The sequence below is a fragment of the Acartia tonsa genome, chromosome 2, assembly GCF_053477335.1.
Source record: "Acartia tonsa isolate MP-2025a chromosome 2, ASM5347733v1, whole genome shotgun sequence".
NCBI lineage: Eukaryota > Metazoa > Arthropoda > Copepoda > Calanoida > Acartiidae > Acartia > Acartia tonsa.
The window spans coordinates 34,748,037-34,765,939 of record NC_137261.1 but is presented as its reverse complement, the minus strand read 5'-3'; the positions used below and the strand labels follow the sequence as shown (position 1 = coordinate 34,765,939).

General features: G+C 30.9%; 1 protein-coding gene across 8 annotated transcripts in view; it reads left to right on the top strand.

Annotated features, from left to right (window-relative positions):
• LOC145311659 (sodium channel protein 1 brain-like) overlaps positions 1-17,903 on the top strand; it is a 209,137-nt gene that overhangs the window by 88,340 nt on the left and 102,894 nt on the right. For all 8 annotated transcript variants that reach the window (XM_080150617.1, XM_080150614.1, XM_080150616.1 and 5 more), the window contains 3 exons: positions 14,603-14,711; positions 15,234-15,289; positions 17,098-17,170. In XM_080150617.1, coding sequence (XP_080006743.1) covers positions 14,603-14,711; positions 15,234-15,289; positions 17,098-17,170 — 238 coding nt within the window. The remainder of the gene's footprint in view (positions 1-14,602; positions 14,712-15,233; positions 15,290-17,097; positions 17,171-17,903) is intronic.

Below are 17,903 nucleotides of genomic sequence, written 5' to 3'. Positions count from 1 at the left end.
ATGCTCATAAAAGAAATAAACAATATTAAATTATGTCGCCTAGACATAAAATTATAACTTTATCTTTGTCAGAAACTTAGATTGCCGGTAACTGATTACATTTTTAAAATAAAAACACCAAATTTCATAGTCAAAATCTATGAAAAAAATTCGATTTAAATTGCATTTGTAAACAAAAATCATAGCGGAAACTAAGGGGTAAACTACTACAAGCTCAGCTGTGATTGGTTGCTTAGCTGATTCAGCCTTCTGATTGGCTACAGTACACTTGGTACAACCCAAGTTAAACTTATTTTTTTTAATGATTTTGACTATAAAAATGGGTATTTTATTGTAAAAATATAATTAGTTACTGGCAATCTAAATTTATGACAAAAATAAGCTTATAATTTTGTTTCTAGGCCACATAGTTCAATTTCAAAATATCTACATTAGCACTGAAATTCTTTCAAAATTTTCATAGTACATAAAATGTCATTTTAAAATGCCTAGAACTTTTTTGTTATAGAAGCTGAAGGCTTAAAATTTGGGGTATTGGGTGTACTTGTGGCAGTCTTTCAGCAGTTAAAGCGTGGTATTTCTTGCAGGCTTCCTATAAAATTAAACTCACAAAATTTTCATTAATTTAAAAACAAACAAATTAGCTTCTACGAAAGGAACATGGAGATAAAGGTCATTTTATGAAGGTAGGTCGATAATTACTGGATTAACCCCTTACTGGTCTATGCCCCCCTCACCCTACTTAATGCAAATGGATTATTTTTGGATAGTTTGTACTGTACTGGTTTCTCTGTTCTAATTGGGGGAGGGAAGGGGGTTAAGAAAAGTTATAAATATTGCTCTGTTCTACAACAATTCACTGTAAATCAAAAACCTTGAAATGGATCAAATGTAGATATTGAATAAGAGAGAGGGGGAGGATCGTTCATATCCTGCCTTACTCATTTGAAGTAAAAAAAAAATTTCTATCAAAACAGACAATGCAGCGTTCAAATAGGACCAAGAGACATTTAGAATCCATTGAGTTCGAAATAATAGCAGTTCCTTGGCACTTCTTTCATTTTTAAGATTTGAGGTGAAAACACCAAATTCAACGTAATTACAAGGCAATTCTATTTTGAATACAGGAAGATAAGATGTGTTTCTGTAAATTGTGCTCAGTATAGTTTTAGATACTTTTGTAACAAAAATAAAATCTTATTAATGTGAAATCAATGCAGCAGTTGTGATTTGAATTGAATTTGGTTAACTTGTCTTTGTGTTTTAATTGTTTTCCTTTTGATCTTAAAAATTAAACTGTTTTTAACCTAGTTTTGAATGGGAGGTCAAAAATATACTAGGACACCTATAGAATCAGACTGCAGAGCCCAAATTTGAATTAAGTCCCCAATAAACTTTTTGGGGGGGATTTAAAAATTAATTTTTAGTGTTGCTGTAGTCATTTTTACTTCGGGTAATATTGTGGCTTACAGAACATTTTTATATAATTCACTTTATGTTAATACAATAAAAAAACATTACTCTGTTCATTGGAAATAATTTTTTTTCCAAAACAATTAATTTCACTGAAAAATCTTACTTTTACAATAAAACAAATAATTCTGAAGTCTAACCAATAAGAAGTCTTGTTTTATTTCAATTCTTTACAATTCAAAAAAAGAGTGTTTTCACAAAGGGACTCATTTCTAATGTATTCAAATATTTTTTTTTAATTAAAATGAAAAGAATGAAAACCATACACATAAAAGTTACATACTTTTTAAAATTATTTTAAAAAATAAGTTTGAATAATCTTATTTTATATCACATTTGTATATGTGACAAAAATAAATTTGTTGTATTGCATAAACATTTGTTGTCATTTAACCCTTTACAGCCATTTTTTATGTTTTTAATATAAGTGATAGAACACAAACATGTTAATGTTAATTCATTGATATATTATAAAGAATTATTTTTTTAATTAATTAATTTAGATGAAATCAAAAGGCCTTATTTTACTCTATACCAGAATACAAGATTTATGAAGCAAAACACTCTAAAAGCTACGAATTTTACCCCAATAAAAAAAAGACCTTTTGCTCTGGTCAAAAATGACCAGAGCTTCAGTAAAAATTAATTTTTAAATCCCCCAAAAAAAGTTTATTGGGGACTTAATTCAAATTAAGGCTCTGCAGTCCGATTCTACTGTTGTCATAGTATACTTTTATATATGTTTTAAAAATAGGTTAAAAACAGTTTAAAGGGCAAATATAGGTTGAATATGATATGGGCTCAAAAAAACCGTGCCATTCCATAGATTATAAATAACTTAAAGATATTTACATATTTAATTGTATAAGTCTGTTATAGCTTAAAACCTGGACATGTAATTTTATCTAATTAGTATGGTTCCCTAAGAACTCCTAACACCCTAGCATCACAAAAGGATTCTTAGGAAGGTTGAATTAAAAAGCTTTCGTTAAATGAAATGTGGAAACGAGTTATCAATGTATTTTTTTGTAACTTGGATTTTACTTCCTTAACAATATTCCCCACCAAAGTATAAAGTATATGATTTTTTTATAAAAAAAACCTTTAACAGAAAAAATGTCAGTATGAAAATTATATTGTAATTGTTATAATTAATTTAAAGGGGACAAAAATGATAGGTGAACATTGATTCTTTTTTCTTATATTTTTTTCTTGAGAAATTGTGCAACCGATTCGTGTGTCTTCGTTTGTGTGTGTGTTGAAAAATGCGTACTTTAGGGTATTTATATCATCCAGAATTAATCAATGATCTTTGTACAGAAAATAAACTTTAAAACATATTATTTACCCTAGTCAATACTCCTGACGCACAAATACGCAAAATATTTTTACGCTTTTTAAAAATTGAATAAAATAATATGTAATCTAAAAAATAAACATTTAAATTGTCATTTAAGATGTGTGCCAATGTAATAGTCCATCAAACCTAAGCAAAATAGTCAAAAAAAGTCTTATAAAAGATAAAAAAAACAATTTTGTTGTTCATTTTTATATGTTGAAGTGAACACAAAAATTGCAATATCTACTTAATTTTTTTTTTATTATTAAAATTTGGCATAGATATTCTAAAAGTATAGAATTGCACCTAAATTGTAAGCCCATATCTTATTCAACCTATATTTGCCCTTTAAGGTATAGAATTCTTTACTTATTAAGAATTGAGAAAATTTAGAGACACCATCTCTATATCAGCAAATAGAATAACTGCAGAAGTATAATAAGGCTAAGTTATTGGTAAAAAAATTTTGACAGGAAAAAGATAAAATTTGCATTTCTTAAGACAAAGGTAGCTTTTAAAAATCATATGGTTGAAAAATTCCTTTGCTGTATTACTGGAATGATTCATAAATAACAAAAAATAAACAAAGGTGTTTATCTGCTAGAATTTCTCTTTTCAGTTGATGGATTATAGGACCAGTTTGACCAAATCGATATCCTTTTTCAATTGTGCTAATATATGACTCTACAGGTTATCTGATTCTTGACTGTAGGATAAATATTTCTATAATTTTCTATATATAATCTATTTCTATTAGAATTTTTGAATTAAATTCATTAATTAATGGAAGACCAACTATTAAAGGAACCCTGCAAGAAATACCTCTCTTTAACTGCTGAAAGCCTGCCATAAGTAGACCCAATACAAAAAATTTAAAGCCTCCAGCTTCAAAAACAAAAAAGTTAAAGAAATTTCAAAATGATTATTTTAATACAATGAAAATTTTGAAAGTTTTTCATTGCTAATTATAAAATTTTAATTATTAGAATACGTCATCTGGAAGCAAAATTATTAGCTTATCTTTGTCAAAAAACTTAGACTGCCAATAACTGATAATATTTTACAATAAAAACACCCTTTTTTATAGTCAAAATGTCTTTTAAAAAATTCTGTTTAAATTGCGTTTGAAAGCATAAAATCATAGCGGGAAAAAATGAAACTAATGTAAGTAATACAGATACTCAGCTGTGATTGGTTGTTCAGCGGACTTAGCATGGACTCAGACTTCTGATTGGCTAGAAATCCTAAAGGCTGGCATTCTCACACTACATTACTCTCAATACAATGCAAATTAAACTGAATGTTTTTTAATGATTTTGACTATAAAAAAAGGTGTTTTTATTGTAAAAATGTTATCAGTTACTGGCATCCTAAGTTTCTGCCAAAAATAAGCTTATAATTTTCTAGGTGACGTATTTTAATAATGAAAATTTTATTATTAGCAATAAAAAACTTTCAAAATTTTCATTGTACTTAAAATAATATTTTGAAATGTCTATAACTTTTTTCTTTTTGAAGCTGGAGGCTTCAAATTTTTTGTACTGGGTCTACTTGTGACAGTCTTGCAGGCTTCCTTCAAAATTAAACTCACAAAATTTTCATTAATTTAATAACAAACAAATTTGCTTCTATGTTTTTTAATGTCATTCGAAAGGAACATGGAGATTTTTTTTTATTATCTTTTCTGCCTCCCCCTTTACACTCATTCCCCCCCTACTATTACCCTTGCCACTGTATATCTGGATAGGGCTAGGGAGGATAGGTTAAAGGAAAGTCTAGTTCACCAAGACTTTGCCTTAGATTGAATTCGGACTCTGTCAGGGGGAGGGGGGGGGGGGCTCCTTTTGAATAACAGAAAAAAACATAGGAGCAAATTTGTTTGTTATTAAATTAATGAAAATTTTGTGAGTTTAATTTTAAAGGAAGCCAGCAAGAAATACCACGCTTTAACTGCTGAAAGACTGCCACAAGTAGACCCAATACAAAAAATTTGAAGCCTCCAGCTTCAAAAACAAAAAGTTATAGACATTTCAAAATCATATTTTAAGTACAATGAAAATTTTGAAAGTTTTTCATTGCTAATAATAAAATTTTCATTATTAGAATATGTCGCCTAGAAAATTATAAGCTTATTTTTGGCAGAAACTTAGGATGCCAGTATCTGATAACATTTTTACAATAAAAACACCTTTTTTATAGTCAAAATCATTAAACTGTTTTTAACCTATTTTTAAAACATATATAAAAAATATACTATGACAACAGTAGAATCGGACTGCAGAGCCTAAATTTGAATTAAGTCCCCAATAAACTTTTTTGGGGGATTTAAAAATTAATTTTTACTGATGCTCTGATCATTTTTGACCAGAGCAAAAGGACGTTTTTTATTGGGGTAAAATTCATAGCTTTTAGAGTGTTTTGCTTCATAAATCTTGTATTCTGGTATAGAATAAAATTAGGCCATTTGATTTCATCTAAATTAATTAATTAAAAAATTTATTCTTTATAATATATCAATGAATTAACATTAACATGTTTGTGTTCTATCACTTATTTTAAAAACATAAAAAATGGCTGTAAAGGGTTAAATGACAACAAATTTATTTTTGTCACATATACAAAAGTGATATAAAATAAGATTATTCAAACTTATTTTTAAAAAATTTTATTGGTTAGACTTCAGACTTATTTGTTTTATTGTAAATGTTAGATTTTTCAGTGAAATTAATTGTTTTGAAAAAAAAATTATTTCCAATGAACAGAGTAATGTTTTTTTTTATTGTATCAATATAAAGTGAATTATATAAAAATGTTCTGTAAGCCACAATATTACCCGAAGTAAAAGAAAGAGCTTTTGCTCCGGTCAAAATGACTACAGCAACACAAAAATTTGTTTTTAAATCCCTCAAGAAAAGTTTATTGGGGACTTAATTCAAATTTGGGCTCTGCAGTCTGATTCTATAGGTGTCCTAGTATATTTTTGACCCCCCATTCAAAAATAGGTTAAAAACAGTTTAAAAAACATTCAGTTTAATTTGTATTGTATTGAGAGTAATGTAGTGTGAGAATACCAGCCTTTAGGATTTTACGCTTTCAAACACAATTTAATCAGAAAAACCGAAAATCGCTACGTTTAACTGTTGATAACCATCAAATCCGGCCTTTAGTCAGCCGCCTGTTAAAAGCTTTCTGGCCAGCCGACAAGCCTTACTGACATATCCCTGGAACCGCCAGGGTATGTAGAATTTTGGTTAAGAAAAACATTTAGACCCTCTCATTGTAATTTTGTTGGATATGGCATGTCTTAAAGACCATAGTCAACCTATATTCTGAAATGTATATATAAATCCGTCAAATTTTTAGGATTTACCAACATTTTTCAAATTAACATAAGTTTGTCAATTTTCAACCTTTTTTCACATTTTAAGTTGTTAAGACTATCTTCATTACCTAAGCTTTTTGATTTTTGAAAAAATATTAATGAAAAATGGAATTAAAAGCATATTATCTTTAATTTTAGATGAAATTTTTATTTTTTAATTCTTTTTTGGGCCGGAAATGACCGGAAACCGGTCAAAAGACCGGATTTTAACCATTTTCTCAACTCTAGGGGTCATATCCAGCGTTGAGGAATTCAGATCAGACCTTCAAGCAAAAATCAATATTTGGGCGTACCCAGGAGGGGGCTTGATTTACAGATACCCCATAAAAACCGGGAAAAAAATGTTTTTTTATAAAAATCCCGGCCAGTTTAGGCCGGATCCGGCTCAAAATTTGCATTGAGTCATCCTTTGGTATTCCTCACAGTTGATACTTGACACAGCAAGATCCTAGAAAAGTGTGGTATATCTAGGGGGAGGGTACCCAAATTTTCAAAATTGATAAACAATTCCTAAGAGGATAATGCCGTTTCCTTTTATATGCACAGATACCAAAAAATCAACAGAAAAAATACTTATTTGTTTGTTTAAATTTGAAAATTTGTTTTCACTGTGGTCTGCTGTTAGACCATAAATTGATATGTAGCGGGAGTGTAAATATGTTTAAAATGTCAAAAAAGTTTATAGGTATGTGTTTTTATTAATATAAATTATGAAAATTTAATTTTAACAGCATTTTTAATTACATAACCTTTTTAAAAAATGCGATGCATCTCTACAATTCATTAAATCAAAAGAAAAAAAGAAATGTTATATATCTTATTCAAATTTGTCAAAAATAGACTTTTTGTATGTATTATTTACTGATTTGTGTTTTTTTCCTTTACAGGACGATTGAGAATGATAACCTTAGTTATTGAAATATATATATGGCCTGTACAAAGATGTTAGTTTGATAAAGCATTCTTGGGTTGAGATGGATCAATAGCTTTTAAAATTAATACTTATTTTTCTTTTCTCTCAGCAATAACAATTAGCCCGAAAAGTAAAATAAAATCACGTATGGTATATTTATCTTTTCTTAGACAAAGATTATTTTAAATGTGCATTTATTTCAAACCAATGAAAATTCAAACTGAAATACAAAATAGAATGCAGAAATTTTGCCTGTCTATTTTGGCTTTCATTGTAGGTGGATTGAATTTATGTAAAGGTAATTCTTATCTGAGGATTCTTTAAAACTGTAAAAATAGATTTAAATATATTTCAAATAACTTAATAAATTAGATTCAAAGGCCTCATAGATTTAATTAACTTTGGGATAATGGTAAAGGACGATGGAATATTAATTATCCTTGCCAAACCATTTCATTTTTATGTAAAAAGGTATGATAACCAATCTGCCATTGTCCTATCACTCTCAGCTAAAGTTTAACTTCGGCCTATGTTATATATGTTATAACACATACTTAAGACTTTAATCTTAACCTCTTACAGTCGGGCCCCTTGCCGCACCTTAATCAGTCGGAGGGGGGGGGGGCGTTCAACGCCCCCCCTTTTTATCTCAGTTCCTATTAGAGCTAGAGGGCTAAATAAATTTGTGCAAGTCCCCTGTTTGATAATGAATTTCCGACCTTAAGTGATTCAAAGTCAATTTTCGCTTCCTTCACCCCTTTATTTAACAACCTTTGTTTTTAGGTCCTTTTTTACTGAAAAATTTCAAACGGCTGTAATTTTCTTATTTGTGAAGTTAGAAGAACAATGTTTTTACAGAAAATGTTTATCTTTATGTAAATTTTATATTAGAAATATCAAAACATAAATTTCAGCGGCCGCAGCTGTACTTGGCAGCTGCCAGCCGCCGCAGTCGGCGACGGCGGGAAAACGGCGGCGGATCTTTATGAAATTTTAATAGGTTATGTAGACATGTAAGGAAAGCTTAAGTTTAAAAATTGAAGTCTCTAAGTCAAAAATTGCGGTCACAGGAGCCTTTTAAAGATTTCTGGAGACCTGGAGGATCAGGACCTGCAGGATCATACCTGGAACCTGAAATTGACTTTAACACCTGTATTTCATATGAGAATGTACTACTAGAGGATATTTTAGTATTTTAATAAGATAAAATGCTTTGTTTAACCCTTAACGGTCGGGGGGGGGGGGGGCGTTGAACGCCCCCCCATCCGGTTTTTTCTATCTCATTTTCTGTGTGTGAAAGATAAAGAGCCCAAACTGCTTGACTTTTTAAGTATAGGTATGACACATAACTGAGAGTTGGAATTTTTTGAATATCTCCATCCTGGCGGGCACAGGATGCCAGCAAACCTGGCAGGGTCATCCAGGTAAAGAGCAAAAATATTTGACTAAAACAAAGCATTTTATCATACCAAAATACTAAAAAATCCTCTAGTAGTACATCCTTATATGAAATACAGGTGTTCAAGCCACTTTCAGGTTCCAGGTATGATCCTGCAGGTCCTGATCCTCCAGGTCTCCAGAAATCTTAAAAGGCTCCTGTGGCCGCAATTTTTGACTTGGAGACTTCAAATTTTAAACTTAAGCTTTTCTTACATGTCTACATAACGTATTAAAATTTCATGAAGATCCGCCGCCGTTTTCCCGCCGACCGCCGACTGCGGCGGCTGGCAGCTGCCAAGTACAGCTGCGGCCGCTGAAATTTATATTTTGATATTTCTAATGTAAAATTTACATAAAAATAAACATTTTCTGGGAAAAAATTTTTCTTCTAGCTTCAAAAATAAGAAAATTACAGCCGTTTGAAATTTTTAAATAAAAAAAGACCTAAAAACAAAGGTTGTTAAATAAAAGGGTGAAGGAAGTGAAAATTGACTTAGACTTATAAAAGGTCGGAAATTCATTATCAAACTGGGGACTTGCACAAAAAAATTTAGCCCTCTAGCTCTAATGGGAACTGAGATAATTAGGGGGGGCGTTGAACGCCCCCCCCCCCCCCCCGACCGATTAAGGTGCGGCAAGGGGCCCGACTGTAAAGGGTTAAGTCAAAAAAATATTTTTGCTCTTTACCTGGATCACCCTGCCAGGTTTGCTGGCATCCTATGCCCGCCAGGATGAAGATATTCAAAAAATTCCAACTCTCAGTTATGTGTCATACCCATACTTAAAAAGTCACGCAGTTTGGGCTCTTTATCTTTCACACACAGAAAATGAGAAAGGAAAAACCAGATGGGGGGGCGTTCAACGCCCCCCCCCCCCCGACCGTTATGGGTTAATGTAATGAAAAGCTTTCACTTAAGCAAAGCTAACAAATAAAATTATGAAACATATCAGGGTTCTAAAGAGATAAGACAATGGCCGATAGATTAATGCACATCCATAATGATGACGCACTAAATAACCCCTTCTGTAGATTGAAATTAGTGGTTCCAACGTTTATAAATACAATTTAATCAACCAATCAAAGCCAATGAATAAGAAAACGTTATTGTAAAACTTTGTATACTATTGTAATAAGCAGTCAATTGTCTCCTCCCTCTCTGGATACATATATACTAACTAAGAAAGAATAAAATGCGATTGTACTCTAAAATTCACTTTTCTGCCTGTCCGTCATTTTGTCCATGATTTTTTTTGATTTTACAGTATGGCTACGAAACCAATTAATATCCGCTGGATCAGACCCGTCTAATCCATACTTGAAACCATGTATTGTAATGTATTATAGACATTTTTCTACAAATTGTAAAGTAAAAAGTTTTAATATGAACACCAGTTTTATTAGACTGGACCTTCGCCCCTTCGGGTCTAACAAAACTGGAAAATCAGATGCAATAAACAACTAATCTTGGCTGTTTAGTTTTGACAATGCCAGTTTTCATCAACCAATTAAGATTAAATAAAAGTAAACAAATTTATAAATCCAACAAATGTTTATAAAACTTTGGGTACTACTGAAATTTGAACCCTCCCTTATTTTGCTAAGAGTGAAGTTAACATATTAAAAAGATATAGTTATAGAAACCTGCAAACCATAAGAGTGATTTTTTAGACATACATTAGACTTCTACCAACCCTTTTTGTAGAAAACGTCGCTTAAAAGCAATAACATTTTGTATGTATCTTATCAATTTATATTGTTATAACTCTTAATATAAAAAGCTTCATCAAATGTTTTAAATGAACATTCAGGACTTTCTGATAACGATTACAGGGTGCTACTGTCCTTCTCATTCTGTTTTCTCATGTTATTATAGACAGAATTTATTTAATTTTTCGTCCATTTTCCCCTCCCTGTAGACAACTTTTATTGTACCCAGGGAGGTAGGGAACATTGGACTGAAATTACCTTCTTAGCTGGTTCAAAACCTCTAGGTACTTTAATTCAAGTTTATCGCCACCAGGGATCTAATGGGTTTAAGACAATAGCCGATAAATGGATGTACATTCCCAAAAATACCCCTACTGTAATTTGCCATCAGTGGTTGAAAAGTTTTGACACTATACTGAATAAACTAACCAATTAAAATTTAGTAAAAGTCCCGAAAGATGTTAAGCAAAAAAAATGAAAACGTTATTGTAAAACTTTGGGAACTAGCAGAGAGAGAGGTGGACAAAGGACTGTTTATTACACTAGTCCCCAAAGTTTTACGATAACGTTTTCTTATTGGCTGGCTTAACAACTTTGGGGACTTTTATTGGATTTTGAATGGTTATGTTATTAAGTACTAGCGGCTTCGCCCCTAGCCTCGAGGAGCTTTGCCCCATGTGGAAATTTTTTTAAAAAATTAAAAAAAATAAAAAAAAAATAAAAATTCTGGTGCTGCGCCCATAATTTCTGGGCATCACCATAATTTTTTTTTTTGGGGGGGATTTTCATTTTTAGGGGGGTTGGGGTTGTCCCACCCCCCAAGAAAATAGCTTAAAACCACAACAGGACCAATAGGTATATACCCTGAAGAGTAGAATCCGATCGGTTCAGTTGTTACCGAGATCTTAAGGGACAGACGAATTGTCGTACAGACAGACAGAAAGACATCGTTTTACTTTGTATTATAGATAGTAGTGGTTAAACCAACGAATCAAAATTCAGTAAAAGTCCCCAAAGTTGTTAAGCCAACGAATAATAAAATTTATGTTTTGAGATTTCTAATACAAAATTTACTTTAAGATAAACATTTTCTGAAAAAAATTGTTCTAGCTTCAAAAATAAGGAAATTACATTCATTTAACATTTTAATTAACCTTAAAAAATAAAGTTGTTAAATGAAAGGGTGAAGTAAAGGAAAAATGACTTTGTCTCACTTAAAGTCGGAAATTTATTATTTAACAGGGAACATGCACAATTTTTTTGCCATCTAACTCTAATAGGAGCTGAGATGATATGTGGAGGGGGGGAGCATTGAACGATTAAGGTCTGGAAATGGGCCTGATTGTTAAGTGTTAGCAACCTTTATTTTTAGGTCCTTTTTTTCTTAAAAACTTTAAACTAATAGAAATATAAAAAAAAACTATTTAATATGTACCATTTCTACTATGTCGATTTAAATATATAATATGTTATCTTGAATGTATCATTCCAGTTTTGTCTCTATTGAAAGTAGAATGATACATTACTATTATGTCGATATAAATAAGGAAATCAATGTTTATGAATACGCTGATATGTAAACATGAATGTATGATTTCAGTTTCGCCTCTATTGAAAGTGGAATCTTACATTTCAAAAATCGTATCGGCGTTGAAGATATCTTCACCAAGAGAGGGGAAAGTGGAAGGGTAGATTACAGTTTTACAGGGTCAAAACCATAATCATAGATTATGTTTCTGCTTTTATAAAAATGGATTCAACTCCCTAACTGTAGTATATCCGCTATTAAGGATAAATTTGCATCTAGTATGTTTATTTATCTTGAGCATTGCAAAAATCCTTAAAACCTCCAATTCTCAAGAGAATTATTGAGATTTTACATGTCTATTTGGAAAGAAAAAAAGGTTTTTTAATATAGGTATGATCATTTTTAAAACATGTGAATACATGTACATGTTTACCATAAGGTAAACCCAGTTTTTATATAATAGATATTAGGGTGGGTCGATTTTGGACATTTTTTTCTAAAACCAAAGCTGTGATCTGCAAATGATTTTTATGAGTATAATACACCTCTGAATGATTTCCTAAGTCTTAAAACCGCTGACGACCAGACAATTGTATAGCTATTTGTAAATGAGTTTCAAAAAGTTATTGAATAAGAACTATGGCTGCATGGTGCTCCCAGGAAAGGCTTTGAGAAATAGAATTAGGAACTTTTGACCGTTTTAAAAAATCTCTTTCCTAGACTGAGAAAATCCCTAAAAACCTCTACAAATTGGACAATTATCAATAAAACTTAATAAATAATTTTTTTAGTCATTTCTTAGGCTAGGAACGTTTTGACGGACAAAAGTTTCTGATTCTACTCCTAAAGGCTTTTCCTAGGAGCACCATGAAGCCATAGTTTTGATTCAATAAATTTTTTACTCTTATTTACAAAAAGTTATACAATTTCTGGTGGTTGGTAAAAGGTAAGTAAATATTGGGTAAGGAAGCGAAATATGACTTTGACTGACTTATAGTCGAAAATTCATTATCAAACTGGGGAAATTCACAAAAGTATTTAGCCCTCTACCACTAATAGGAACTGAGATAATAAGTGGAGAGGATTTGAATGTTGTCTCTGCACATTTTTTATTAATGAAATACATTTTTAAGTGATTGCATCCTAAAACTCAATTATTTAAAATTCTTTTTCGGTTAGAAATTTTAGTTAGTTTTATCTGTTGCATACCCCCTCACAGTTATGGAATCTTGACGACAAAGATTTTTTATCCAATCTTGACAAGTGAGGTATTTTTGGAAAGAGGAATATATATAGAAAACGCCTATGAAAATTAGAAAATCCGCAGAAATCATATTTGCAAGTTATTTGCAAAAATCTGCAATGTTAATTTGCAAAATTAATTGCATGCCTTAAATGACTTATTTAGAAAAAATCTTTTTATGAAATGTGTTTATCTATAAGTTTAGAACATACTTAGGGCAAAAAAAATTTCTTTAGTGTTACTTTTTTCACCTTATATATGAAAAAAGCAGTTTCTCACATTTTATGATAAAAAAAGGTATAGGAACAAAAAAATATGATTTTTCTTGATGTAAACACAATAATTGGCATAAAATCTATCATCCTAAATGTAAAAATCAGATATAGAATCCTTTTTAGAGCTAATATAGTGCAAAAAGTAACCAAGACATTTTTGCAAAGTATGAAAATCTGAAGAAAATAGTTCTTTTTGCTTTTGATATACATATCAGATAAATGTATATAAAATTAGTGATTAAAAACTATAAAACATGTTATAAGTTTTTTCAACACTGTCATTGATTAAATTGCACTTTTAGGTTTAAGAATTACCCAAGTAGTGCATAAAAACTCTTTTTATGATGTAATTAAACAAAATAAATGCCAAAAAACCAACTACAAAATGGTCTACTGCATTATAAAAAACGCCTAATTGTTGATTTGAATTTATTTTGTTTAATAACTTAATAAAAAGAGTTTTTATGTGCTACTTTGGTAATAAGTAAACCTAAAAGTGCATTTTAATCAATGATAGGGTTGAAAAAGTTATAACTTGTTTTATAGTTTTTGATCACTAATTTTATATACATTTATCTGATATGTATATCAAAATCAAAAAGAACTATTTTCTTCAGATTTTCATACTTTGCAAAAATGTCTTGGTTACTTTTTGCACTATTTTTGCTCTAAAAAGGATTCTATGTATGATTTTTTACATTTACACAAGAAAAAACAGATTTTTTGTTCCTATACCTTTTTTTTATAAAATGTGAGAAACTGCTTTTTTCATATATAAGGTGAAAAAAGTAACACTAAAGAATTTTTTTTTGCCTTAAGTATGTTCTAAACTTATAGATAAACACATTTCATAAAAAGATTTCTTTTTGAATAAGTCATTTAAGGCATGAAATTAATTTTGCAAATTAATATTGCAGATTTTTGCAAATAACTTGCAAATATGATTTCTGCGGATTTTCTAATTTTCATAGGCGTTTTCTATATATATTCCTCTTTCCAAAAATACCTCACTTGTCAACATTGGATAAAAAAATCTTTGTCGTCGAGATTCCATAACTGTGCCCTCTTTGTCTAATTCCGATATGAACCCGCCCTAATAGATATACATAACATATATTGATAAACAATTTTTGAATCTAACTTCGTTACACTAATTGAAGATTTGACCATTTAAATAACAACAGTTATATACTAAAGCATTAAAATTAGAATTAAACATTAAATGAAACCAAAAGTTGACCACAAAAAAATACTACAATACATCTAAATGTTACATATGTGTAAAAGATTGACTATTTAAGGTAACAGATGAATGCACAATCAAGACAAATGAGCCCAAGTTTGCTCTGGAGGGAGAGAATGGTTGTGGATCCTGCAGTAAAAATGATCATAGCACACACAATCACAAAGGTCAGTCTTTTTATATACAAGGGTCAGGTACATATCAAGTTTATTTTGTCTTTTCATACAGTTATATACCATTCTACGAAGCCTTACCTTGCGGGAGCCTGACAAAATAAACTTTATTTATGCTTATTTGTATCAACATTATTAAAACAGTATCTTTTTGGAGACGTATATTTCTAATAAAAATATTTAGAAAAATTCATTATTACTTGCAAATTTTATCTTTTATTATTTTCTTTTTTTGGTAAAAACTTTTCTTTTCCTACTTTGAAGTAACGATTATGAACCGCGGATCCGCACCAAAGTAACAATGACTCCACATTTTTATCTCGATGTGGAGCTGGAGTTAAATTTCATTTTAAGTATAAAAAAACAAGAAGGGTTCCCCAACATTGTTTTTAGGGAATAAAAGAATTTGCAATATAATATAATCATCAAAAAAAAAAAACAATAAAAAGTTAGAAAATGTTTAAAAATAATTCATAAAGTTGTCTACCAAAACTGTTTGATTATTTTTTAATCCAGATGGGGCTAAGGATGACAAAGATAAAGAAAGATTTCTTGTGGTCAGAGCTGGCCAGGTAACAACCATTATAGTTCCTTGTGATCAGAGCTGGCCAGGTAACAACTATTATAGTTCCTTGTGGTTAGAGCTGGCCAGGTAACAACTATTATAGTTCCTTGTGGTAAGAGCTGGCTAGGTAACAACTATTATAGTTCCTTGTGATAAGAGCTGGCTAGGTAACAACTATTATAGTTCCTTGTGGTAAGAGCTGGCCAGGTAACAACTATTATAGTTCCTTGTGATCAGAGCTGGCCAGGTAACAACTAATATAGTACCTTGTGGTAAGAGCTGGACAGGTAACAACTATTATAGTTCCTTGTGGTAAGAACTGGCCAGATAACAACTATTATAGTTCCTTGTGGTAAGAACTGGCCAGGTAACAACTATTATAGTTCCTTATGGTAAGTGCTGGCCAGGTAACAACTATTATAGTTCCTTGTGGTAAGAACTGGCCAGATAACAACTATTATAGTTCCTTGTGGTAAGAACTGGCCAGGTAACAACTATTATAGTTCCTTATGGTAAGTGCTGGCCAGATAACAACTATTATAGTTCCTTGTGGTAAGAGCTGGCCAGGTAACAACTATTATAGTTCCTTGTGGTAAGAACTGGCCAGGTAACAACTATTATAGTTCCTTATGGTTAGAGCTGGACAGGTAACAACTATTATAGTTCCTTGTGGTAAGAACTGGCCAGATAACAACTATTATAGTTCCTTGTGGTAAGAACTGGCCAGGTAACAACTATTATAGTTCCTTGTGGTTAGAGCTGGCCAGGTAACAAATTTTATAGTTCCTTGTGGTAAGAGCTAGGCTGGTAAAAAAAAACTTTTATAGTTATAATAGGTTTTTAATCTTATGGGCATGTTTTTTTCCTTCGGTGGTGGTACACTCTTTTATTCTCCTGACTTTTCTGAAGAATACATTACGAAGAAGTTCATTAATCATATCTGTCCTTGTCACTTTGTGGCTCAGTAGGCATACATAGCAACAATGTTTTAGGGATATGGAATCCCAAGAATTATATTTTACCAACAAAAGTTTTGCTTTTTGATAAAGGTTTTGGATTTAGACATTAAACATTTTCCTATTTGTAAATTTTTACGTATAAATCGTAATTATTACAATATTAAAGGCTTATCTCAAAAATCTACAAAACATTATCAATCTACATAATATACAATTGGATTATTTGAGAACAAAAATATAATATGATAGACAAAATTCTTTACTTTTTCTAAGGCGTAGATTTGTATTATTATCTAAATCCTTTATGTTCCTGGTAAAAGATTGTGAGATTAGCTTATCTTAGCTACGCATCTAGGGTGTCCCCCCTATTTTTAATTTTAGCTAAAAAGTTTTTTTTTGTTCTGGGGGGGAGGGGTATTTTTTTTTCTAGGGCGATATTCTTGGGAGGCTGGTGGTACCCTCCCCCAAAATAGTTATGAATCTTCCTGGGACCTATGAGAAGCTACCCTTTTAAGGAAAACCTGATCGCTTTAGTGGTTAGCTAGATCCTTCGGTACAGACAAACATTCTTTTACTTTATTTTTTTTTGGGGGGGGGATGTCCCACCCCCCAAGAAAATAGCCTAAAACCACATCAGGACCAGTAGGTATTTTACCTGAAGAGTAGAATTCTATCGGTTCAGTGGTTACTTACATCTTAAGGGACAAACAGACGGACGGTCAGACAGACAGACAGACATCAAGCTACTTTGTATTACAGATAACAGCCATTTTTTCCACATTTATCCAAAGAATTTTTGCTAGTATGAAGTATGAAATAAAGGAAGCGCATCTACTCTAAAAAATATATTTTTAAGGCTGGTACTGCTCTGCAAAGCGTAGATATTGAGAACAAAGACAGAAATCTGGTTCCTGGCTCAAATATTCAGGAATACTTTCAACATTAAAATCAAAATTAATATATATGTAATTATTTTTTTTATAATTTTTGGATTTTATATGGATTGATGTGTTAGGTATCCTAATTTTAAAACGGGTCACTTTGAGTATCTTAGACAAAGTAATCGATGACATTCGTATAGAAATGGAATTAATTTTTTTTGAATATGAAAAACAGTCCACTTACATCTATTATCAATATCCAAAACAAACCAAACAAAAATAAATTTCTATATGTAATCAAATAAGATCAAATATAGGAGAAACAATTATATAATATTTGATCCTCAATCTTTTTATCATAATAATCTTATATATTATTTTTTCAATTATACAATACTCTTCGCTAGGTAACACAAGCAAGGATGAAAACATCTATAATTAACGAAGCATAATCTATGGATATATAGACAAAGTGAATTGTAATGCGATAAATTGTTGCCCGTCAAATTTGAGGACCAATATTTAGCAATTTTAAAAAGTATACATCAAGGGTCCAGAAGTTTGCTAAAAGCGTTAAGAGACTGTAAAAAGTTCTTGTCTAAACTATGTACATATTAGGGTTTGCATAAATGTAGAAACACACTAAAGTCTATTATAATATTTTCGCCTTTTGTTTGGTATGTCAGTGTACAATAAAGTAAAGAAATAGGTTTGTGATTTCCTTAAAAGTGTGTAAAATCACCCTCCCCCCCCCCCCAACGCCTCCTCTCCTCACCCTTGA